Below are 27,833 nucleotides of genomic sequence, written 5' to 3' on the forward strand. Positions count from 1 at the left end.
AACATTACACGTGTATTTCTACCGAGTCGATATTTCAATGTGTGCGATTTAGCAAATCCTTTTTAACCGACTTCCAAAAAAGGAGCAAGTTCTCAATGTGTACCTTAGAACTTTTGACAATACGTGGACCGATTTCAATGGTTTTTCTTTTTTATTGAAAGGTGTTGCGTGTCACGTGGTCCCATTTAAATTTAATTGAGATCTTACAAGTACTTTTCTAGTTATATCTAATAATGTGTATTTACTTAGCTATTTTCTCGTCAACCGTCGTTGTATTAAACCGCATAACGTTTCACTGGGTGTACCGATTTTGAAGACTCTTACTTTATCGAAAGCGGATATTTGTCTTGTAGTCCCATTTAAATTTGATCGAGATCTGATGACTACTTTTTGAATAATCTTTGATAACACGTATTTACTTAATTATTTTTTCGTCTACATACGTTGTATTATATTGTATACATACACGTTTTTTTTTTTTTTTAATTTGCGGGCAAACACAATTATTACTTGTCTTTTCAACGTAAAACATTACATTTTCTATCAACAAACTAAACCTCCAATATGCACTTACAGCTATAGTGGTTGAAATTTTTTTCGTACTCTTTATATGAGATCTTAAGGATTAATGGAAGTTTTTAATAGAATTGTGATAATTCACAAATACAAGAGAATATTATAAACCTCCCTTTTTAACTAGGTTAAAATTCGGTTACTTCATTAATACACAGGTAGTTTCAGAATAGTAAGTGAGTAGTGAAACTACACCAGTTAATTCTTTTAATTTCTAAGTTACTTTTGGCTTAGAAGTAGTATTTTTTATTTCGCCTTTAGATAAAAACAAAATTTAATCATAAAATATTCCTAAACATGTTTATTATTTGTCGCTGAATTGATAAATGAATAATTTATATTACTAATAATATTTAATACTTTATAATATATAAACTAAATAATATTTACTTTTATACATATTAATTATATTATAGTAACCAATGATTTTTTTTAAATTATATTTATAAAATGTATTCTATATTGTTAATAGATAACTCGTTACCCGTGTCCTTACGACCAGTATTTTTATGTGATACAATAAAGCCAAGTTCGTTTGAATTCATTGATACTTAATTATAATATTGATCTATCGGCAATGTACAATGAAAATGATTAATGCATAACCTTAGAGTTTCTTTACGAAAATGTTGTTACTACGTCAACGTTCACACTATGCGAACAATTAATTATTCATTGAAACCACGAACACGCTTAAATTAAAAACAAATATTGTATCTAATTAACGAAATGATGTATTCCATACTTAATGTTTAATTGGCCGTCGTTTGTACCGCTACGTGTTCGAAGCAGCCTTGGATATTCTGTCGTAAGCTTCATCGCTTGTCTTTTAAGTATTACGAAAGATCTAACAATCGCAACACAATTAACAGATAACGTTATCGTGCCTAAAAGTGATAAAGTGAAATCTGAAAACGATAAGAGTCCGGAAGGTGTGGTTCAATGTTTGTAAATACTTTGATAAAAATCGTTTCGCGATCGATCCTTGTTCACGAAGTCGGTGGATGAACTTGAATACGGCTGGTGAACCTAAAAGTATAATTAGTAATGTTCACGCTTTAGTTATCACTATTCCTGTTGTAATTTTAACATCTTATGGTGATAATGTCCCATTCAATTCATTAAACGAAATTAGGCCTAAGTAGGTACTCATAGATATGGAGAACAAAGAGTTATTTGGTATTATTAAAAGTATATAAAAGGTCTATATTAGTAGATGCTTATGAATTTGGCAGGGGGTTTCCAGCTATAAGAAAAAGAACGTCAGTGTTTGATAAAACACCTGTTGATATCATTCGCCTATTCATCTATTACTGAACACAGAACAGAATCGTTCATATTCAAAATACATTATTAGGTTCAAAATAAAGTTTTTGAAACTTCGATAACAATCTATAAATATGATGTTTGTCTGTATGTTCTTTATATAATCGTAAAGTATCCATTTGATCATGTCATGATCTTCAGCAAAGTGTTGTGTTGTGCATGACCCCACAAAGGTTTCCGAGTTGGAACGAAAAAAATAAAGAAAATAAAAATCATAGCAACGCGCCCAGGGTACAGCTAGTAAATGATAAATGTTTTACAGTACATAGTGCATTAATAAAAAATATGATTCACTTGAATACAAAAAGTTTAAAGATGTCAGTAATTTATTGTTTGAAATTTCATATAATTATATTAATATAGGTATTCTTCTTCTTCTTTTAAATTCTAGCTTTCTCTAGGATTTTTGATATAGGTATAGGTGAGAAAATAAAATAAATAAATAAATATCTTATAACATATACACACGGTTGTCTGTTCCAGTGATAAGCAACGTAATGCTTGTGTTACAGGTAACAACCGACTGCCTTTTTTAAATATGCATAGAAATAATACATACATAAATATATAAATACAAATATTACACCCAGACTCAGGCGGGAATCGAACCCGCAACTCGAGGAACAGAAAGCAGGGCCACTACAAACTGCGCCAACGGGCTAGTCAATAAATCCTCGAAAAGTAATTAACTTCACGCGTTAAAAAATAATTTCTGGCATTTTTGGTGGTATACGTTCACCTTTCTATATTTACTATGTAATCTATAATATTTTACTACCAAAAAATAGTTTTACCGATAAATAAGCAAAGGTATAATTTATTAATACTTGCACCTTATTGCCGAGTAACAAATAACAAATGGGGGTCAACATGTAAATGGCACTGTTGTAGATAATCGCTCGCAGATTGTACGGATGTGGTTGTTAAAGCTGCGGCTGTTACTATTTTCGTGACTATTATATTGTATTGTTTTGTAACAACACTGTTTCTCAAATAATTAGTAATGTGACTTTTTATTACGTAACACATAAATACCAGGCAGTAACGTCTTGTCACATCTTCTAGTTTATATAGAAAGAAACAACGGATTTGATTTTGAAGTATAGTTACCCATTTTATATTATTATCGTACAAAAATGTGTAATGTGTAAATATTACATCTGTATCCATTATAATAAATGCTTTGGTGATGGTATAGTTGAGGATTTTTCAGGAATTACTATAAAATTAATAAGCGTAAACCATCTTTTTTTCAAATGTAAAAAAAAATGTTAAATGGTTCACCTTTTTATGTCTGATATTATATCGTGGCCTTAATAGAGTACAATAATGTAAAAGACAATAAAACTACACTACAATTGAAACAGTCTGTTATACAAGTCTTGACTCTAGGTTTTGTTTTAGGTCTTAAACATATATTTTTTTAATTGTTTAATTGTTGAAATAAACTGTGTAGTTTAGTTGGTGAACGTCTGGCATTTAAGGTATAGATGTTGAAATAAGCAATTAAATTGTTAAGGTTTAGTCGATTTTAGTTGTGAGGACCTGTGTGCATTTTTGTGTTAAAATAAAAATTGTAGTTATCTTGTATACATACATATGTAACTACATATGCATATATTATTTTGATATAATTGTTGTCACCAAAAATACTTACTATCAAAATATTATTAAAACATATCAGATTTAAATCAAAATTTACTCGCATACACTTAATAATGTTTAATTGCATTGTGTTGGTACGTATATACGTACGTATAGTGATAAGGGGCATTGTATTTGCAACTCGCACATAATCATTTTTCCAACACTAATAACAACGACTTTTCGCATTTCTCAACGAGTTCCTTGACTTTTTTTATATAGCATTGTATGTTTTTACCTACAGATTACGATTTTAATTGGTCTATGTCGTTTTTACATTATTTCTGACTGAATGTTCTGAATGAATATGGTTCAAGACTTAATCTTTAATTCATCTTTCGTAACATTAAAGTTTCACTAAAATTACGTAATCTTTACTTATATATATCATATAAAATATTTTTTTAATAATTTATATTTTAATCAGTGCAACAAATACAAGATATGTAAATTGCCCACTCAAAAACGAAACGATTTAAAATAGTACTTTAAATAATTAAAATTTAAAAAATAATGTTTTAATCATCATCATCATCACTTCAGCCTATCGCAGTCCACTACTGGACATAAGCCTCCACAAGTACGTTTTAAAAATGGCGTGAACTTATGTGTTTTGCCCATAGTCACCACGCTGGGCAGGCGGCTTGGTGACCGCAGGGCTGGTTTTGTCGCACCGAAGCCGTCGCTGCCCATCTTCGGCCTTGTATATTAAAGCCAGCAGTTGGATGGTTATCCCGCCATTGGCCGGCTTTTTAAGTTTCAAGGTGATAGTGGAATTGTTATCTCTTAGTCGTCCCTCACGACAACCACGGGAAGAGAAGGGGTGGCTACATTCTTTACTGTCGTAACCACACAGTGTTTGTTATGTATGTATTAATGTTTTAATGCAAAATTTTTTATTTTTCTTTGAACACACGTGTTATAAAGAGTGAGTGAATTTTGTGAGATTGTGTATAATTTTGTGGAATAAATATTCTCTTATATCAACTCACCTATTTTTAAGATGCATTGTTCTTGATGGATACAGGCTATAAAATATCGAGCTAAGATTCATACTATACAACATAACCTCAAATTTAAACAATGCATAAATCTAAATTGGTATGAAAGTAACTTTCTTCTTGACTTATTAAGCCGTTTTAGCCCAAAAATTATTTTAAAAAGTTTATTTAATTACAAAATTTTACCATCATAGAAGAAATATTGAAATAGTGTGTGTTATAAAAACCTTATTTAATATTAAAAATCAAATACGTTCTTTTTATGACAGATATTATATGAAAAGATTGCACACTACAGTTCTGAAACCGCCTGTCGTTACGCTATGAGGCACTTGAAAGAGAATTATACTAAAAACTGTTACGTAAAGCGAAAATACACGTTTAAAAACACATTAAGTGATAGTATAAAGTTCGCAGCTCAGACAAATATTTCTTTAAAGTTAAAGAAAATATTATAAATTGTATTGTGAGTATTAATCGTAGTAATTTGCTTTCTTGGATTTAAAAAAAAAAACTATTGTAATGGGTTTTTTATATTTATTTATAACTAATAAAGTATAATATAAATAGAAAAATAGGTTAGTCAGAATTTGCTTTCATTAGTTAATCTTGTTATTTTCTAGAAATGGTCATTAAACAGCAAATACTTTTAAAAAGTATCGTCATTAAGATAAGTTTGAAAATAATTCAATTAAATTATTTCTTTATAAAAGTTCGTAATGTCTTTTTATATAGTGATTTTTATAACTCTTAATTGAGTCATACATCATTAATAGCTTTATAAAGTTCTTGGTTGTACAGATATTATCACGAAATTTAACTAAGCAAATAATTATCTAAAATACAATTTTTAACTAAATTACTCATAATTTCTAAAACTTAATTTACTATTTTCGTTATTTCGTAAAAATATATCAGTCAGTCTGTTCAGCCTATTGCAGTCCATTGTTGGACATAGGCCTTCCCAAGTTCGCGCCAGATATCCCGTTTATAAAGAATACTTAGTAGAACATACACGAAAGCGGGATCGTTTGAATTAAGGAATTATTTGTTTCGTAAAATTATTACTATAGAACTATTGGAAATTAATATTTTAAAAAATCATATCAAAAGTGATTAAAATAAATGTACATTCTTTATGTAAGTAAATAAGAGAAGATCTAAAGCCTTTTTTTGCTTTAATGAATTAAAATTATACAATATATTTAAATGAACATTACTATCAACTGATTTTATCAGCGTAAAGTTTACTAATGAAAATATGAATGTATTTTTTTATTTCGTTTATATTTCTTACCAATATTTTATAAAATGTATTCGGCCATCCAAATTTATTTATTTGTATAGATCAGCTAACTCGCCGGGCGTTGCCTGTCTTGCGAACTGTGAAACACGTGAAGTTTAAGTAATCTATGCGGTTTTTAATATTTTATAATTTTTTGTGCATTTTATATTTTTCATTCTATAAGAAGCTTCTAAGAATTGGTACATCTGTTCTCGAGTTTTGCGCTTAGCTACAGATTTAGAGATTCATTTTTATTTATCAATATATCAATTAGCCTGAAATGTAAAATATTGGTGTATTTATTTTAAATAAAATCAATAAGTTGTGTCACAAACGTGTCATTTATTTCATGTCATGTTTTTCATACGTCGTCCCCTATTTATACTTATATAAAAAAGAAAACGTGTACAGACGCGTTTTTGCCACAGCTTACTAAGTGTATGTATTAAAAAGTTTTGCAATTATGCACGTGTTCTTTTCCCTCAAAACTAATTTAATACTTTCATTTTTATTATCATAATTGTTGATAAATTAATGCTATTACGTTAATAAAATTATTTAAAAAGTTGTACCGTCACTGAACATCTTTAAAAACAAAATGATAGTGCGTATGACATGTTGTGAAACAACATAAATAATAAACGCGATCACAAGATTTCGCTAACAGTAGTAACGTAGAGTCGCGCTACTTTCAAGATTTTCTTGATGCGGTTCTCATGATTGTTCGAACACCAGTTCTAACTTTTTTTTTTAAACGACGTTCGTTAAAGTATATTATCATTACAGCCTATACAGTCCACTGCTGGACATAGGCCTCCACATGTTTACGCCAAAACTAACGTGAACTCATGTGTTGTTATTGTGTGTTAAAGTATAATGGTAAATAAATTCTGATAGTTGATTTTAATTCACTTATTATAAAATTATCTAATTATTTTTATAATTTGGATTTCATTTTTGCGGTTACGACGTACAGCAGAGACTTGACATTAATTTAACGTTATGATTAAAGAAATATCTAACAATAAGAGTTTTTATTTTATATAACAAAGCGGTATCTTTTTTTATTCACTATAATTGTGTTTGCTCGCAAACGAAAAAAAACCGACTTCAATTACATCGACGAGTAATACAACGTAGATCGACGAAAAAATAGTCAAGTAACTACGCGTTATCAAAGATTACTCAAAAAGTAGTTATCAGATCTCAATAAAATTTATATGTGACCACATGACAAACATCAGCTTTCGATTAAATTAAAAATTATTAAAATCGGTACACCCAGTAAAAAGTTATTGCGGATTTTCAAGAGTTTCCCTTGATTTTTCTGGGATCCCATCATCAGATCCTGGTTTCTTTATCATGGTACTAAACTAGGGATATCTCCTTTCTAACAAAAAAAGAATTATCAAAATCGGTACATCCAGTAGAAAGTTATGCAATACAACGTAGGTCGACGAAAAAAGCGTCAAGTAAAAACGCATTATTAGATATAGCTCGAAAAGTAGTTGTTAGATCTCACATAAATTTAAATGGGACCAATTGAGACACACCACCTTTCGATTAAAAAAAATACATAAAAAAAATACAGTCAACCTCCTCCTTTTTTGGAAGTCGGTTAAAAATAACGGCAAATATAGTCGACAAAATAATTTTTAAAGTTTTGCGATTCGATATCTAGTATATTTTCAATTACATATCAAAATAACATTTCCGACCTATATCTTCACTAGAGTCTGTTTGCGTCATCCAGGTCACGACTTAGAACATTAACGTTGAGATAAACGCTCTATCCATCGCAACCTAAATATATAACAACAATGGGGGCCGATGTACTGACAGACATTAATAATAGTAGTGGCAATTAATAATTCATTGTAAGTTTACTTTTAATGGGGTCATAACATGATACCGCTATGTTTTCCGGATTAAGATAATACATGTGTGATTATGATTAAAAACATTACGAGTCAAATACAGAATTCCGAAAACCCGAATTATAAATGTGGAGAGTTAAGTAAAGTGTTCCTTTAAATAACAATAAAATATGCTTAGTATATTTTTTGTCTAGATTTTTAAGAACTAAAGCCAAATGACTAAGTACTTTCCATTTTAAGACGGTCGAAGGATTAATCAATATCTTTATTATTATTTTTTAATCTAAAATGACAAAATAAGGCATTAACCTTCAAGGTTTATTGAAAACACCTAACTGTATGCAGACTGTAAATACACAAAAGAATTAGGTACTTCCTCTATTAGTTCCGTAATGTGTTTCTTTCTTTTTACTTTTCATTGTCTACTCTCATTAATAAAGTATTTTAAATTTTTCTCTAACAAAAAATTTTCGTTATTAATTAAAATTACCCAACAAAAATATCTCTAGTTTTTCGGTTTGCGTTTTTAAATTTCGTCATGTAATGCTCGTGACCTGTGTGTGGAGTGAAGAGTGCCGACAAGCCGTCAGGACAGCCATTACGCTCGTTATCACTGTTACGACCTTCCCCTGGAACAATGGCCGTATTGTATCTACCTACCGACTACCGTACCTTGTATTGTGTAGATATACGCTCGGATCGTCGCACGCGCAGCCTCGAGTACATATTTTTAGCTACAGGAAGGTTCGATGGTCATATTTCCTCGAGAGTGTGCCTACATAAAACATGATGTTTGTTAAAAGGACTTCATATGTAGCAGTCATTCTGCATTTTAATGTAATCTCAGCAAAATGTATTTGTATTGTTGAGTTTAATTAAATAAACGTGATTTACATTTCGTGTACATATGTTAATTATATGGCATATACAAATTCTTAGAATTTTGAAACAAACTACTAGATTTTAATAATAGTTTCATGATTTGAATAAGCGTGAAACTGACGATACAATTTTTACTTAAACTTAAACATAACAGTATTTTGAATCAAAATAATACATTAGTTAGATTTCTTAGACATTTTTATTATTTTTATTGAGGTAGGGTGCAGTAGAAAACAATTTGCTCACTAAAATGTCTCAAACAAACATACATAACAATTACAACAAATAAGGAGTATTATGCAGGCATACAGTATTATGTCACCTACATTCAGAAGCACGATAGCTTATGTTAAATCTATCCATTTTTTATAAGAATTGATAAATCATAACGTTACTACACTGGACAGCAAAGAAAAAGGGTCGGTTAGGAAATCTTCAATATCTTCAATAGTACTTGACCTTTGTTTTATTAAATAACTAGCTGTGTGTACCCTGTGCGCGTTGCTACGCATTTTATAATTTTTTTTATTAATTTTTTGTCGTACCAACTCAGAAACCTTTGTGGACTCATGCACAACACTTTGCTGAAGATCATGACACGATCAAATGCATAATTTACGATTCTCTAAAGACATACAGACAAACATTCATTTATATATATATAGGATATAGGAGACTAAATTAAAGGATATTTAATGCCACATAAAATAATATATAAAACGTTTTTACTTCTATTTGATTATTGTATAAAAAACCGTAAATGCAGAATAATGATCGTTTTTTAATTTAATACCGAAAAACTAAAATCAATTTTTCGCGTTTGTTTTAATTTTTTTAATTAAAAAGTTTCAAGTATGGTGTCTCTGCCTTATAAATTATATTATTCTGAAGCTATAACGATATCGTTAACCTCTAAAGAATTTACCAGGATCCTGAACAATGATTGAAGATGGGAACTTTCAGCGAAATACAGTGAGAACTATTGGTGTAACTCTTTCTATATTTCAGCGAGTACTCCAGCGTTTTCATCAAACTAGATCCAATCTTCGAAGAATAATAAATTCTCTTCGAAGAAAAATAAAGAATAAGGAATAGGCCGAACAAGGCCACTACGGTGCAGGAGAATCGCTATATGGTGTCAACAATTTTGAAAAAAAAAAAACGTTTTCTTACGACTGTTACGGCAGCAAATAAACATCATTTACGAGCTGGAATCTGAGTACGGATACAGTAAGATGGTGTCTGGGTGAAGCAAATTTAGAAATACACCACAAAAAGTTAAATTGGGTCGTGGTAGAGAACCTGAGAATTGGACTTTGAATAACTAGTCAAGAGTTATTTTTTCAGACGACTCTAGAGACTGTTAATACAAACACAACGGGAGGAAAAGATTCTACAGAAGACCGGGAGAGCGCTATAATCAAGCCCGTATACAAGAATTAGTACCATACGGCGGATGTTCTGTACACGCGTGGGTTGGGATTTCTTCCGAAAGCCGCGCTGAACTTTAACTGCAGAAATATTAGGTCTTTACCTATGAAATTGCCGTTTCGTGGTCCTGGCTATTTCAAAACTAAAAAAAAATCGCTAATAACTCGAATTTCAAATTATTTTTATTTTAAACATATAGAATTCTTTATTTATAATTAGTCATTTGTTTAATGGATAGCGTTCTGTTTACATCGCTAATCATTAAACATTACATGTTAAAAATTCAAATGATTAAAAAGTATGAGTTCCGTCGTGGTAGCAAAGCGGCAGAAGCGGCACGTAACATCAACGACATTTACGGTGCGAACACTACTAACGATCGTACCACCCATTATTGGTTTGCTCGCTTTCGTTTCGGAAATTTTGACCTAAGAAATGAACCACGTGGTCGGCCGAAATGACTACATTAGTCCATTTTTACATGGGCGAGAATGAGAGTTTTTATCTCTCACAATGCATATAAAGATACAGATAGTATTTGCCCATTTTCAAGGAGTCGGTATCACACACATGAAGTGGCCAGCGCGCAGCCCCGACTTTAACTCCATTGAACATGCGAACATGGGATGAGCTGGAACGACGTGTAACTTCAGTGAAATCTTTTTTAGGTTTTTCAAAATATTTATATAGGTTGAAATACACAAGCCGAAGATGGGCAGCAGCGTCTTCAGTGCGACAAAGCCAGCCCTGCAGTCACCAACCCGCCTGCCCAGCGTGGTGACTATGGCGATAACTTGTGGAGGCCGATGTCCAGCAGTGGACTGTATTAGGCTGAAGTGATGATGATGATATAGATTGATGACGCAGAGGCGTGCATATGCCTTTTAAAAGGATGAATACCTAATATACCTAATATGCTAAAAATGAACAATAGTTTCAATGTTTTAACACCTTTCCGTCTGTGACCGGACAATTTAAATTGCGTCTCGAGATGTAAATTTATATTGTAATGCTTACGTTCATGGTGTAAATTTGTATCGTGGTAATTGCAAAAAATGTAATTCTCGTGGTTCCTAAACGAAAAGTATATAAACATCGTCGAATTTAAAACGCTACGACGTGCCTCAGTCTGGCACGTTTCCAACAAAACGCTATATTATTCACAATTAAGTTTATTTGCATTTTTGTCTAAATTTTGAATAATTTTATTAGTTTCGGGTTCACACACCTAACGCCATTGCAAAAAGATTGAATAAATTATTCGATCGAGAACTTAGGTATTTTGTTTGTCGCAGAGTGCATTACCCTCTGATCTCGATGCTAATCTGAACCGAGGCAATGTCGTCACGACCGCGTGTTTACATAGAAATGAGTCTCGACAAACGTGATTTTTACTTATTTTCGCTACATATCGGTCTGTGATATTATTATTTCTAATCTGTTTTGAAAGAAGCTATTGTATGTAAACATTATTAAATTTTATTATTATTATCATTATTATGTAACATTATTTATACGTAAGTCTTAAAAATTTATTGTCAATAACTACTTTTTTCATTGTATAGGTACATTGTATGTACTACATATCTCTTAACTGTGAGACAAGTTCAGTTAAGTAGTTAAATCATTTTATTGGTTGAAAACATTTTAACATGCATATTTTACTATGAGTAATCACTATTGCTCGTAAATGTTTCACTACTAGGTAAAGAACTCCTTTTATTCGGGAAAATGTAGGAGATCGGTGGTCTGTCTCATCAATACAAATATATTTCTGCTATGATAAGCAGGTTTCTTACTTCAACTTATTATGGTTATTAGAGATCGGAAAAAATAGTGCTATTTAATACAATCTATCTAAAAATATTTTAAGTTTAGTGAGCTTTTTATCGTTTAAATATCTTTTTGCAATTTTAAAGGTCAAAGAACTTTTTAAGATTAATATTATATTATAAAGAAATAAAGTACTACCGCTATTTTGATATCTGCTAAACAGGATGATAAATGTATGCTGTTATGAATTTTTATAAATAATTTTGAGATTAACAAATCATGTTTTATTACAAATAATGCAAGAGTAGTAAGTTATCCAGAACGATAAAATAAAAATCCGATTTTCTGACGAAACTATATTCATGCTTTGTAATAATATACCTACTCTATAATCTAATAATATACTGATAGAAAAAGTAAATTGTATTTCGTCTTATCTTTATAATATTAACATAATTTTATTTACATTTTTCCAGGCTCACGAAGATGACGTAATCGGTTTTGGTATTTCCAGTAATGGAAAATTTTTGATGTCCTGTTCCGCAAAAACGGATATGATAATTTGGGATCTGAAAGGACAACAGTTGCATCGGCTCGACACGTATCTCATGAGTACATACACAGCTAAAATATCACCGTGCGGTCGTTTCGTAGTAGCAACAGGATTTTCGCCAGACGTCAAAGTTATGGAGGTCTGTTTCACACGGACCGGGGAATTCAAACAGGTGTCGAAAGCTTACGAGCTGACAGGACACAATTCCGGTGTGTATGACGTCGCCTTCGCCGTAGACACTTCGCACATTGCGACCATATCGAAGGACGGCACGTGGAAGCTGTATCACACGAGAAGTGAGTACTTTAATTAATATATATAAGTAAATAAGTAAATCCGAGATATACGACCAACTTTTTTTCTTTTACTCATAGCTCCTAACATACAAGTAATACCTATACACTTGATTTTCATATGTGCGCACTAACTTTGGTCCTTTATTCAATAAAACATGTATTATTTTTGTCGACTAGTCAATAAATAAACCGTGTATTTTGATTTGAAAATGAAACTGTATACCGGAATATACGCCTCAAACGCCCCGGCCGCCGTTCACCCCAAACTGCCCCAGACTTAATTTTCTCAAGGGAATATTATTTTTTTTACCTTTTTGCATTTACGAGGTATTTCTATATTAAAGATGTGTTATATAGCTAGTTAGAACAAAAAAAAACATTACAAACACAACTTAGAGATCAACCATCTTCAGTACAAAATTATAATAATATCAAAAACTGCAAAAACAGTCATTGGATAAAGCAATTATTTAACTAAACACAAGCAATAAAATCATTTCAAGTAAAATATTACAGAGATCAACATAATAATTGGTGTTGGTGTCACTCAACTTCATCTAAAACTAGATCCATATCATCAAATTTTCATCAGGCTTTAACGAGTATTTTTTTGGACATTTCTTTGGTTTTAGTACTTTTGGTGACTTTTTTCCCGTATTTTTGTTTATGTCTTCAATTTCAAAGCTACTGTCCATATTCTCTTTATCATCCTCTTCGCTTGAATTGTTTATTTCCGTAGCTGTACGTTTTCTTCGTTTCTTTTGATTTTGTTCTTATCCTTTTATTGATTTTTAGAATCACAATTATTTTTATATTTTGTTTTAGTTTTATCAGTTATAGTAGTAGTTATAACACCTCAATAACACCTGTGTAACTTGAGTGAAAGTAACTTCTATTGTTTCTTTTTTTATATTGTTTTGTCTTGTCTTCTTTCTTAGTTCTTTTCTCTAGTATCCCTTTCGTAGCTTTTTCTTTCTTTTTATCCATTATTTTAGAATTGGAATTCAATACTTCAGCACATTGTTTGATCTTCGAATTGACTTCACTGCAAAATCACGACTGTATATTTCACAACCGCCAAAACTCTCCTATGCAAAGGCTGCAAGCGCCTGCCCTTTGTGGCAGACTGGAGTGGGGGGGGGATGGGTTCGTATTATAAAATAACTTTTTGCTCACGTGTCTTCGAATTCACACAATTGCATCGAGGCGTCTATCCCGCTTTGGCGTATATCCGGGATTTAGCCTACTATGTTATAATATCAACTCTACAGCGCCATAATTAACAAACGTTTCAATATGTTTGCAGTGTTTCAATATACGTTTTACTCTTGTTTACCAATAACAGTGCAAATGCAAATCAATAATAGTAGTCTTGTATTTGTTTGTATTTAAAAGCGTCAACAGTTTATAGTAATAATCACTCTAAAACACGTGACTCAGCGCTGTAGCACACCCAACTCATTATTATTACGAACATTTATAAAAATGTTTTGTTACTACTTAATAACAAATATAATACACGTCAATCTATTGATATTAATTATAATTAATTGTAATAAATAATTATTTATTAATTACATTATCAAATCATCAAGATCGAGGTCCATCAGGACCGTACTTGTTATCTGTAAACAGATCGATATTTTCACTATAGAAAATCTGTATACAAGTCAATTCATTTATGTACTTTCGTTGAAATCTTCTATGGATCTGCATGTTATGCATTTTTGCCTTTGCTGCAGCCAGTATTTCTTTGGTTAATTGTACTCCGGATTAACGTTTATAATTTTGCGGCATTTTTAATCTGAATTATATAAATTACATTAAATAATAGCTATATAGTAATATAGGCTTTTCAAAGTTAGCATGTATTAAACTGAAGTAAGTATACTAGGGTTTTATGCCTCTATGGACATTTCTATAAATTAAAACATACTTCAATAATATTGTTTGTTATTGTAGAGTGCACGAAAGATGACGCATTTTTTATTTCTCTTTATAAATGAAATACCAGACATTTTATTACCCTAAACATTCTTCATTAAGTTACGGTAATCACTTGTCATCGGGTGAGCCTAGAGAGGTTACGGTTGTTTGGTGACATATTTGTAAAAAAAAAAATTAAAAAAAACAAACTACCTGCTTCATTTGAAACCCGAACCAAACACGTGAAAATTGAGTCATACTCTTTGTATCCTGTGAGAACTTGAGCATTGATATCTCTAAGTTACTTTATTCGTGTTTATTACATACAAATAAGGCCAATAACGTAAACATTTATATTTTTAGACTTTAAATTCTTGATCCTTAAAACTAAATCAAGTATCTGTAAAGGTATAGCTGCTCATAAGACATATGTAACGTACATTAACCCGACCGTTTCCAGAAAAAAAAGACCGCCTTGAACGGGTTACATCTCCTCTTAACTGCGCCGTGCAATACGCATGAAATTCCTTCGTATTTATGCCAATAATACATGTTGTTGCATCAGCAAATTGAGTTTGCAATAAAATACTAAAATTGCGGATGTTTCCCATAAAGTCTATTATCATCTTTGATAAACTTTTAATGTGTCAAATGTATCGAAAGTATTTTTGTACATCGATGACTCGTAATGAATGATTATTTTCTTATTTTTATTTTTGCAATTATAATTTGACGATGATAAAATCTGGTGTAATAGTGCGTGTACCGTGTCGGCAACGCCTAAACACCGACGGTCGCGGGTTTGATTCCCGATCGGTGTGGATATTTATGTTTATACAAATATTTATTTCCGCTCGGGTTGTTTGTTCTTGTGGGTCTCCCCACCGTGCCTCGGAGAGCACTTTAAGCTGTCGGTCCCGGTTGTTATCATGTACACCCGATAGCGATCGTTACTCATAATAGGAAATATATTCACCAATCCGCATTGGAGCATTGTGGTGGATTAAGCTTTGATCCTTCATCTACATGGGGAATGAGGCCTATGCCCAGCGAAAAATCGTTTATAGCGAAGGTTTTTACGACGAAGAAATATATAATTCTATTACTCATTATAGTGACTAAAGTCAGTCACATGTTCAAAATATTGATCAATAGGAACTTTATCGGATGTATAAATCGTAATTGGTTGACGAACTTAATAATTTTAATTTTCATTCATGTTACCATATTTGTCTACGAATTTCTAAAATATACATGTTGTTCAAAATCATTATTCATATATTTACAAGTATTAAAAATAAAGGAAAAATATATATAATAAACTTGAAATATATTCCAAAATCGCACTGATTCATACTAGAAATTGCGCCATGGCAAACAGGATAATTGACGAATATTTATGAGATCGACTTCCATTAAATGGAAAACACTTTATAAAGCCTGACGTAGTCTTACGTCAGTGACGGGCCTGCCCCACTACTTGTGCGAACTACGTATCTACATATAATTAATGGAATCAAACAAATAAGACGTTTTAAGACAGTATCGCATTTTATTTATTTTTATTTTTTAAGTTCGAATTTGATTAACGTCATGTTTGTTTTGTGAACTAATGTAATAAGGTAAATATTGTCTTAATGCTTTCCTATAACAAAGTAGATGTAGTCAATTCTCAGTGTTTTAGCTAAACTAATATTGCTTCGGTAATAGAATTTTCATAGGTAAAAGTTACGTATAGCAACTACAATATTATGATTTAACTATTCAATAATATATATTTAGGCGGAGGTTTTAGCTGTAGGCGAAGAAGGGAAACTACTTAAAATTAAATGGAAGAACAAGTAGACAGACAACAAGTTTACATTACTAAATTTATTGATAACTATTTATTTTTATGGGTATGAAAAATACGAGTAGATGTTGGCCGATTCTCAGAACTACCCGATACGCACACAAAATTTTATAAAAGTCGGTCCAGCCGTTTTTCAGAGGACTATTGTAACTATCACTGTGAAAGAAATTTATATATATATATATATATATATATATATATATATATACACATATACATATATATAGCTGACACACCCACGCGTTTGCTGTGGCGCAATCATTAATTCAACATTTACTCAATAACATTATTTTACTTTATTGCACATTACAATAAAAATATTACGTAGAAAAAGTATAGGAAAGTATCAAAAGTACAAAGTTCGGCCTTCACGCTGAAAAACGATCTCTTCTAGCAAATAAAAATTATATTAAAAAAATAGTCATTTACCGCTATAATAGGTAAAACGTCAGAAATTTGAACTAATATAAAATATTTCAAATAATGTCTAGTTATACTATATGAAGGATGTAACTGTAAGGATGTTTAAATAGGATGTACGATGTACATAAAGAAATCGTTTCCCAATAATATTGCTTTTAAATAATTTTGTAATGTTAAATTAATAAAAAAATAATTTTTAATATATACGTGATAACACTTAACAATATCGAATTGATTTCACTTAAAAATACACATCGAAACGAGTGTAAAAGCTGTTAGGGTTTTACAATAACACGTTTTGTAAACCAGATACATTTTGTTGAAATAAGCGCTAATGAGGCAACAATTTTAACAAACAAATTTACAATTTTTTGGTGCATAATATTATTGTTGAAGTAAAAAAATACATCGTTGATTTAAATGTACACATATAAAATGATTAATAAAGTGCAATAACTTGGGATAACCTGCATTATTTTAGGTGTGAACATTTTTTTTTGAGTCCTAGTTTTAATAGAAATACGGGCTATCACGTGCGTAATTTTCGATTCACCTGCGTAATTTTCGTTCCCATGGGAATATCGGGATGAAAAGTTTATGTGGTATTTTCATAACATCAGCTATTGCGCAAACAGTAACAAACATTTATCCATTCATCGAAAAAGCCGGTTTTAATATAAAAGTATTCTGAAAAGGTCTCCTAGGGTTCACTGCACGAACATGCTATGTACTAGTTCGTGTAAATACATTACACTTGTATGTAATAGACGTTAAAGGGTCAAGATCACAATAATTGTAGTGCAGCTAGCGACACGTGTTTTTTTTATGAATGTTACTATATAAACTACACTATTACCCGCGATTTCACCGACGACGGTAAATTCCGCGGTTATCAGTTTGATTTGTTCTGATCCTGTAAGTTTTAAGTTTATTTTTAACTACCGACCCGCCCCGGCTTCGCACGGGTGTTAAAACTATCAGTGTTCCTCTACTATAATACATAGCAGAATATAGCCTAAATTATACATACAAACCTTCCTCTGGAATTACTCTATTTACTGAAGAAAACCACATCAAAACCCGTTGCGTAGTTTTTAAGATCTAAGCATACAACACAGCGGGAAGCGACTTTGTTTTATACTATGTAACTAGCGACGCGCCCCGGCTTCGCACAGGTATAAAATATAATTATAACCTATGTCATTCACTGAACAAAATGATTAAAAACGATCCAGTAGTTTTGATTTATTCATTACTGCCCGTGGTTCGGAACCGCCGCAAACGCTACGTACCGCAATTTTAAAATCTGTAATATCTTCGAAAATATTCGTTTAAATCATATGCTGTAAAGGGCCATATAGATCTATATTAAATCTACAATGTATTTAAGGTATTTAATTAGATAAGGATTAATGCTATATTGGTTAAAATCGATTTGAAAATTAGCCATTATTTGTCGTAAAAAGTAAATGACAAAAAAATGTTATTGTGGGATATCCATTAGAGATAGACATATACCATAGCGGAGTTTTCTGTAGACTTTTTCAATGTGTACAATACTTAGTACATTATTTTGATAAATCTCGTAGGGTTCAGGCTGCGTTTGCAATGTAAGCGGAAAAAATGTAATTATTTACGACATCACATTAGAAACCTCAAAAATAACAATATTTCTCCACTATTTAATGGATGTTATTATACATATAAACCTTCTTCTTCAATCACTCTATTAAAAAAAACCACATCAAAATCCGTTGCGTAGTTTTAAAGATTTAAGCATACATAGGGACATAGGGACAGAGAAAGCGACTTTGTTTTATACTATGTAGTGATGATGATTAGCTTTCTGTTTAAGCTTTGACCGCTTTGACTAAATAAATTTAACCGTTCCATTTTATCCCGTTAAAATATATACTCACACACTCAGTGATAACGTAGCATTTTACTGGTAAAATAATTTTTAATATAGGTCTAGTAGTTTTTCAGTCTATCCATAACGTTTTGTGTCTATCCATTGTTGGTACAAACAAATAAAGAAAATCAAATCTTTCCTCCTTATAATATATATATCGCAATAATATCCTACAAAATTTATGTTTCATATTGATTCAGTTCCTAATAAGTATGGATAAATTAATGAAGTCAGTTTTAGAACAAATGCATAGTTGAAAATGCCGTTAGAACTGTAGCAATTGCTAGTCTAAATTTGTTGGCAATTTGTGTCTAATATATTAAAAGATTTGTAAATATAATAAAAACAAACCGCTATGTCATATGTATACCGGTTTAAACTCGTTTTAAGATTTAATTTCGTTTTAATGATGGAAACTTTGAAAAGACAGAATTTTACGAATCTAATTATACATAATTACGGAAGTGATTAAGAAGGACAATATATATAATTGTGTTTGCAGGCAAACGAAGAAAAACCGACTTCAATTACATCGACAAGTAATACAACGAAGGTAGACGAAAAAATAGTCAAGTAAATACGCATTATCAAAGATTACTCCAAAAGTTGTAATCTGATCTCGATGAAATTTAAATGTGGCCGCATGATAAACATCGGCTTTCGATTAAATAAAAAATCATCAAAATCGGCACACCCAGTAAAAAGTTATGCGGATTTTCGAGAGTTTCCCTCGATTTCTCTGGGATCCCATCATCAGATCCTGGTTTCCTTTTAATGGTACCAAACTAGGGATATCTCCTTTCTAACAAAAAAAGAATTCTCAAAATCGGTTCATAAACGACGGAGTTATCCCCGAACATACACACACATATATATATATATATATACGGTCGAATTGAGTAACCTCATCCTTTTTTTGAAGTCGGTTAAAAATTATAAAATATGTACTCTTATCTACACATATAATATCATTGATTACGAAAAGCTATAATATTGGAGCTTTTTATATATTCTAAGCTTTTTAAAATGTTGTGTATACTATAATAAAATGAAAATGAAATACGAAATACTGTTGATAATAATCTTACTGACAGAATTGTCCTAGTTTTGTCTTTTGTAATATTTTCATGTACCAATAATTTATTATTGACAACATTGAATGTAATGTTATTTTAAATGTTTAATGTTTTATAACGTATAATAAATAATTGAATATCTTTAACATATAATTATGTATTTCTAAGATAGGCAACTTAATGCCCCTGTGATATAGGTACCTAATAGCAGATTTGTGGCGAGAATCGAACCCACAACTCCCGGAGCAGAAAGCCGAGACACTACTCCAACGGGCGTCACGTATATCTAGTTATTAATCACGTAAATAATATTTTTCCAGTCGATTACGTCCGCGGCGAGTCCCCGCATGTCCTAGAAACGGGTAAATACACACAGACCGCTAATCCGCCGAAGATAGCACTTTCACCCAACGCAGAGGTGCTGGCCGTGTCCTCGGACGCGAACGTCGAGTTCTACGACACCTACACCGGCGAGCTGTATGACACCGTCGAGAATTTATACACAGGTCAGTTTTGAAACTTATTTGTAAAATTAAGTATTGTTCTTTAAGAATAAATGTACTGTTTAAAATACAACAGCCTCCCACGGTCAATAGCGGTTAGGTTTATAGATTATACACATGTGTATGTATAATGCTTTTATTAACACTGACTTCCAAAAAAGGAAGGAGGTTCGCAATCCAACTATATATATATTATGTATGTTACCTCAGAATTTTTCACTGTGTGGACCGATTTCCATGATTTTTTTTTAATTGAAAGGACTTTCGTGTCACGAGACATTTACATTTAATTGAGACTTTTCGAGTTATATCTAATAATGCGTATTTACTTGACTATTTTCTCGTCGACCTACGTTGTGTTAAACCGCATAACTTTTCACTGGGTGTAACGATTTTGATAACCCTTACTTTATTCGAAAGCGGGTGCTTGTCTTGTGATCCCATTTAAATTTGATCGTCATCTGATCACAACTTTTTGAGTAATTTTTGACGACGCGTATTTATGTGACGATGCGTATGCGTCGTTGTCGTGACGCCACCTATCGAAACTAAATAAAACTGCTTCGCTTTGGAACTTCCGCCTATCGATCAAATGATGTTACAAGGCTGGATCTACTATAACGTGTATTATCATATACACATACACAAATAAACATTTTTATAATTTTGATGATTCTCTCTATTGTAGTCGTGTTTTTTTTTTGTTTGCGAGCAAACAATTATAAAGAACTAGATTCTTTCCAGCTCGAAAAAAACACGGCAGTTTACTTAAATTCTTTTAATTAAATTGTTACTAATATCGTGTTTAATTTTTTTTTCTATAATTATGTTTCTTTTAGGGTTCGAAATAAGGATTTTTATTTTATTTATTTATTTTTTTAAAAAGTCGTATCAACAAGCTTACAAAGGATTTCACTTAAAAAGACGTTTTAAAGTGAGATTATTAGTAGTGAAACATGGGTATAGATCCACAAACAATCACTATAACAAAACTATCACAATTTCAGTCTAATATAATGTTAAATATAATATTAATATAGATATATTTTACGATCCTTGTACTTGAGAAATCTTTAAAACCGCCGACTTTATACTTAACTCTTGTCAACACCATGACATTGCATATATAAAGTCAATTGACCGTTTTCTAGGATAAAATATCAAATTAAACATTTTTTAAGTTTTTCTATCGTATCACATGTTAAAAAGTATTAATTATCATTGATAAAGTGATGTAACCAACTAGTGTGTAAGTAATAAATCATCATTAAAACAAACAGAACACGGAATTAGACGGATCCTGGATCGTAGTCGTGACTTGCGCGCCTGTTTCCAAGCATTTGTGTTATTATTATCACGAAAAACTATAACACGGACGAAGAATTTATAAATATTTGATTTTAATCTAAACGTATTAAAATTATAGTAATACGTCTTGACTGGCTCATTGACTAAGCCGGTATTCACCGGTTGTGATAACGCTATTTGATGGATGAAGTTATCCAGATATTTATGATATTCTCTTGTACAGTCAAATTACAGTTATGATAATTATATATATTTATGAGATATTTCTTTTCGCAAATATGATAAAAGTTATAGTTTATCAATTGAGGAGAAACAGGTCGTAATGAGCTTTTCTAACCTTCTACTATTAAAGTGTGTTCGTAACTTATATGCAGGATAAACTTCAACTACAAGTGTTACAATCGGCCCTAAGTGACACAACATTACTAAGGAAATAATTGTGTTTGCAGGCAAACGAAAAAAAAACCGACTTCAATTACATCGACAAGTAATACAACGTAGATCGACGAAAAAATAGTCAAGTAACTACGCGTTATCAAAGATTACTCAAAAAGTAGTTATCAAATCTTGATAAAATTTTAATGTAACCACATGATAAACATCAGCTTTTGATTAATTTAAAAATTATCAAAATCGGTACACCCAGTAAAAAGTTATTGCAGATTTTCAAGAGTTTCCCTCGATTTCTCTGGGATCCCATCATCAAATCCTGGTTTCCTTATCATGGTACAAAACTAGGGATATCTCCTTTCCAACAAAAAAAAAATAATTATCAAAATCGGTACATCCAGTAAAAAGTTATGTGGTATAATACAACGTAGGTCGACGAAAAAAGCGTCAAGTAAAACCGCATTATTAGACATAACTCGAAAAGTAATTGTTAGATCTCAAATAAATTTAAATGGGACCAATTGACACACACCACCTTTCGATTAAAAAAAAAATTGTCGAAATCGGTCCACACGGTCAAAAGTTCTGATGTAATACATACATAAAAAAAATACAGTCGAATTGAGAACCTCCTCCTTTTTTGGAAGTCGGTTAACAAGGAATAAATTTTTGCAAGTTTAAACCTTTTTGAGTTATACGAATGAAATATTATTGTGAATATTTGTTAAGGAATATAATTATATTACAAATATGTCAACACTAGCGCCGTCATACGCAATTAGAAAGGAATTTGTAAGCAACAGATGCAACGATCGCGCCACCTAGCACATTGTTCGATAAGTCATCTACCCTCACTTATTATATTACTCGAGTTATTCTGACGTGTACGAAACGAACGGTGCAACCGCCGCTAAGGCAGTCTTGGCTCTGGCTTGGCACGATACACTTGTTGTATCCTGCTAGTAGCTTAACCTAGACTCATTCAATAATTAATTTGTGCAAGCGAATTAATTGTTATCTATTACGATTAATTTGGCTAGGCGAGGCGTATAACTCGAGCAGTGAAGGTGAGCGTTGATGCGCATCTGAAAGGAGGCCTCCTTAAACCTACACCTGGGTCGCAAGTCCTAGGCACTGCTCTGAGTTACTCCCTATGCCACACGATAGATTGGATCGGATCGCATTACAATTTTGTTATAATCATTTTAAATACTACCTACATAGTATTGTAAAGAATGCGAGTATAACCTACGCCCGCGCCCTGCGAATATAGAAAACGAGCTTTCCAATTCAGTCGAAAGACTACAAATATAATATTTAAAGGGGTAGAATGGAAAATAACAATTTGTTAATTACTACGAGCTTGAAATAAGAGTTATTATTTACAATTCCAATGTATTTTAAATATAATAAGATGTAAGTCGCGTAGACAAAGCAACAAATAATATTTATTGTTATGAATTTACCTAATACAATCCATGCTATTTATTATATTATGTAACTTTTCAATTAATTTGTTTGTGAACAAGTTTGTTATTATAACAAAGGTAAATTTCATTGAAATTAATCGTGTTCGTCACATAACTTTCCTTACTTTCAAAACAACTTTAACTTTACGGTCCTAAGGTTTCTCTAAATGCCTTTTGTTTTCATTACTTATATAAAAGCTTAAAATGTATTTAATGTTTTCATTTTCAATTGTTTTTACATCAAAACGTAGAAAAGGTTATTGTTCATTAAATTTTTCTTCTTTTATTTTTTTCCTCTTCAGATCAAATTCAAAATCAAACTTACGTAATGTATATAAAATGACTTTTCGATTGAGTACTCGTTATTGCTAATGGATACCTACATTTCAAATTAATATTTGTTTTCAAACGCATATTTGTTTTGGCTATATCGATAGTCTATTTTAAATAAATGAAATACCTATTATTCCATATCTTTGTTTTCAATAATTTAATATTTGAGAGAAAACAATAATATCTTATCATCGTGTGAGAATATAAACAGATTTATAAATTCAATAGAGCTACCGGCATATCTATCTAAGTCTTGGAATATTTTTTCTTCGTCTCGAGGCTAGAAACTGAATTATTGAACGACTGTCTGAAGATATAAGGATATATATGAGATATAGATCGGTAGTTTCAATATATATGTGCGCCGCCATTATTACTTAGGTAGAATTCAGGTATATGGTAAAGATTGTTTTGCAACATCTATATATATATAGAAAAATTTCGTGTCACGATGTATGTGGGCGATAAACTCCGAAACTACTGAACCAATTTTTATCAAATTTTGTAAGCATCTGTAATTTGGTCTAATTTGGGAGATATGGTAGTTTTTATCTCAATTGGACCCGGTAGCTGGCGCTGCTGTCGGTATGTAACTTCGAAACTACTGAACCAATTTTTATAAAATTGTGTAAGCATCCGTAATTTGGTCCAACTTGGGAGATAGGGTGGTTTTTATCTCAATTGAACCCGGTAGGTGGCTATTGTCGGTATGTAAGCAATCAAATTTGGTAGATGTTTCCAGGCAGGACAACGTCTGCCGGGTCCGCTAGTAACTCATATACTCGTAAATGTTTTTATATCACAGAAGACATTAAGCGCACGGTTTCCACGGTTTCATAGTTCAATTTTCAGTTATGTTTTCGCGGCGATCTTCGTACCGTTATATTTCTTTTGTGAATATTTCAATTTTTTAAAAATCTTTTCGTATCAAGCTTGTCTTGACAACAACAAACACTTAAAAAACATTTTAGTGCAGTCGTTCGGAAGTTATGCGCATACAAATGTACAGTTCTGAGATTCATTTTTATTTATAAGTACATCTAGACGTGCAATGAAAAACAATATTTATGTTAGTTTTTACAGTTGATATGAAACGTTAAAACTACGAGTAAATCGTAGAATTTAGTTTATTGCAATAGTTAGGTAATTGTTTAAAATAACGTTACGACGATAATAAAAATACACTTACTGTAAAAACATCTTTAAGTTAATGGAATCACATATTAAATGTTCCTTGACACACTTGCATAATAGTTGATACTGGATTATATTTATCGTGAACTACTTTTGCCTCACTGATGTGCCCGCATGGGTTAGGTCAGGGATTCCTAAAGTAGGCGTTATAGACCCATTGGGGTCAAAATTGGTTTTTAGGCTTAGACATTTTTGACAGATTGACAGGGGAGAGGTCTAAGTATTTTGTATAAGTAGGGAAAAAAACAGAAAATGTTTAAAGTAATTAGGCTACAGGGTTCTAAGGTGTCAATACATTTTAGAAAAGTTCCTTTTGTACAAAATATTTTGGAATCCTTGATCAGGTTATCAGTTAATTTTTCATAAGGTTCACACAATTTATAAAAACTTACATATACGATTATGTGTACCAATTTAAGGTAGTCATTCGAATTTATAAATATTCTGAAATGTCAGGCTTTCTAGCTGTCCTAAGTCTTCCGTTCTTATTAGGAGGTCGTGAACTTACTTCGCGTGCTAATGCTAAGATAATTTCTATCTTGTGATCATGAAAAACATATGTTAATGACATCTGAAGAGATATGAGGAATTAAGTGTTTGTTAAATGATCGTAAAAATCTGTTTATGACATAGTAAATCAATAGTTGGAAGCAATTACACCTACAGTGACGCGATATGTTTATGCAAAGTTGGTACTATTTAAAATTTTACTATCAATAATACTAATATTTAACTAGGAAGCTAAGTGCTATTAGATTTATATGAAATAGATTGATACGTAATCTACATAGTAGTAGCATTAGAATTAGCAAATACTTCATTAGGACGAGAATTCTGTGTTGAGGTCAAAAATATCACACAAAGACAAACATCCAAATCACGACAAAAATTAATATAGCCCATACAAACATTGTCATGTACGGAAAGTCAACTCGCGATCGCTAACGCATCAAGCTGGTAGCGTACTATTAAAGCTATAATACTGTATCACTTTAAATTCTTTTTCACGTTATTTATTTTTAAATTAGGCCTTTTCGTGAGTTTAATGAGTTTTTAGAGGAATAAACAAATTAATTAGTATAATCTATTAGTTATTTTATGTGTATATAAAAATGTTTAATTGTTATTTATTTAAATATTCTTCACTTAGTGTTTCACTCTAGTTTAAATCAACAACTTGCTACAATACAATTTATCAAGTACAAAAGTAAATAAAAAAAGTAAACGAATATAAAAAATTGTTTCATCGTGTTATAAAAACGCTACAGGGTCATTTTCTCACTGCCGGCATACATAAAAATAACTAGTTGACCTGGACTTTATATCGCCTTCTTTTTTTTTTGTTCTTAAATATAATAATTAAATATATAAAAATAAAATATAATCTATCTTTTAAATTGGATAAAACTGCACACCTATGCAAATTTGATTAAAATCTGTTAAGTAGTTTGGGAGTCCATCGCGGACAAACAACTGACGCGTAATTTATACCTATATATTAAGATTATATTACCTAATACAAATTACAACAAGAACAGACACTATTGTGGCGCGGAACTTTGTTTTATAATATGTACCTAGCCAAATTGATAAGCGACTATTATATTCGTATTTTTCTAAAAAATGACTTATAATTATGTATTTGTATAATATTTCCAAAGAATCCTCAGAATAATTTTAACAGGAAATAATATTAGTGGCAATTTAAATATTTAATGTATTTTAACAATATTGTTCGTACAAACAATTGACTAGATAAGTAATTCCTTTGCTCCTAAAAATGAGTATCGTTTGTCACATTTATTTTGTTTATTTATTTATTTTACACATAGTTTAATATCTTAAATAAGTTATTAGTTATAAGATTCTAGACAATATATTATTATAATGCACACATAAGTCAACTAAATTCCAATATTTCCGAGATATTTTTTAATTTTCTCGTTGCACTAGATCAACCAGTACAAATAGTATTATCAAGTTATCTTACGTTTGGAATCGAACCAGAAAAATCCTAATAGCCATAATTTCTATAGGAAATAGCCCATCAAAAAAGCTATATCCGCCAGTTCAAAGCACGCCAGTTTAAGACTTTGTTATGATAATTTTTATATTAATAAATAATTTTAATTCATATTTATATTAATTCATAAATAAACTCGACTATTCTATTCGGCCGAAAAAATATAGTAAAATACGGCAAAGAAGGGAAGGTGGCTATATTAATATATCACTTGTATTTATTTATTATTCGTTAAACGCGCGATTTCTAAACCAAAAAAAAAATCCATCAAACACCCTGCAAACTTGATGCTTGTCTAGAAATTTGTATTACGATGCTTAATTATGCAAAATTAAATCAGGATATACATACAAATTTCAATTATTTTTTGCACTAAAAATAATAAACTTGTTCGTACTTCTAGGTTTGATAAACTACATGTGCTTCGACCCAGCGGGTAAATATCTGTTCGTGTGCGGAGATAGAGCAGTCAGGATTCTTCATAATGTATGCGGGTACTACACGACCATCAACAGTTGCACAAGGCTCCTCGGCTCCAAACAAACTTCCGCCACCGTGGAAAGGCTCAATAACACGATAAAAGACTGCAGGGCTACACTCGCTAAATTTGGTAAGTAAGGTTTAACTTAAATTGTAATTGTCATTAAAGTCTTACGACTATCTGAAAAAAGTAAATGTTTCGAACGATTTTTTGAATGAATTTTCGAAATTAAATTTAAAATCTTGAATGTGTAGTGTTCAGTTGTAGTGAAACTCTTACGACTATATGAAAAAAGTAAATGT

The 27,833-nt window shown here is 31.2% G+C and overlaps 1 protein-coding gene across 1 annotated transcript in view; it reads left to right on the forward strand.

Annotated features, from left to right (window-relative positions):
• LOC123656398 (transducin beta-like protein 2) overlaps positions 1-27,833 on the forward strand; it is an 88,202-nt gene extending 60,369 nt beyond the window's left edge. The window contains exons 4-6 of the mRNA XM_045592087.1: positions 12,269-12,641; positions 20,151-20,336; positions 27,454-27,833. Coding sequence (XP_045448043.1) covers positions 12,269-12,641; positions 20,151-20,336; positions 27,454-27,668 — 774 coding nt within the window. The 3' untranslated portion in view covers positions 27,669-27,833. The remainder of the gene's footprint in view (positions 1-12,268; positions 12,642-20,150; positions 20,337-27,453) is intronic.

This window comes from Melitaea cinxia, chromosome 9, assembly GCF_905220565.1.
Source record: "Melitaea cinxia chromosome 9, ilMelCinx1.1, whole genome shotgun sequence".
NCBI classification, from domain to species: Eukaryota; Metazoa; Arthropoda; class Insecta; order Lepidoptera; family Nymphalidae; genus Melitaea; species Melitaea cinxia.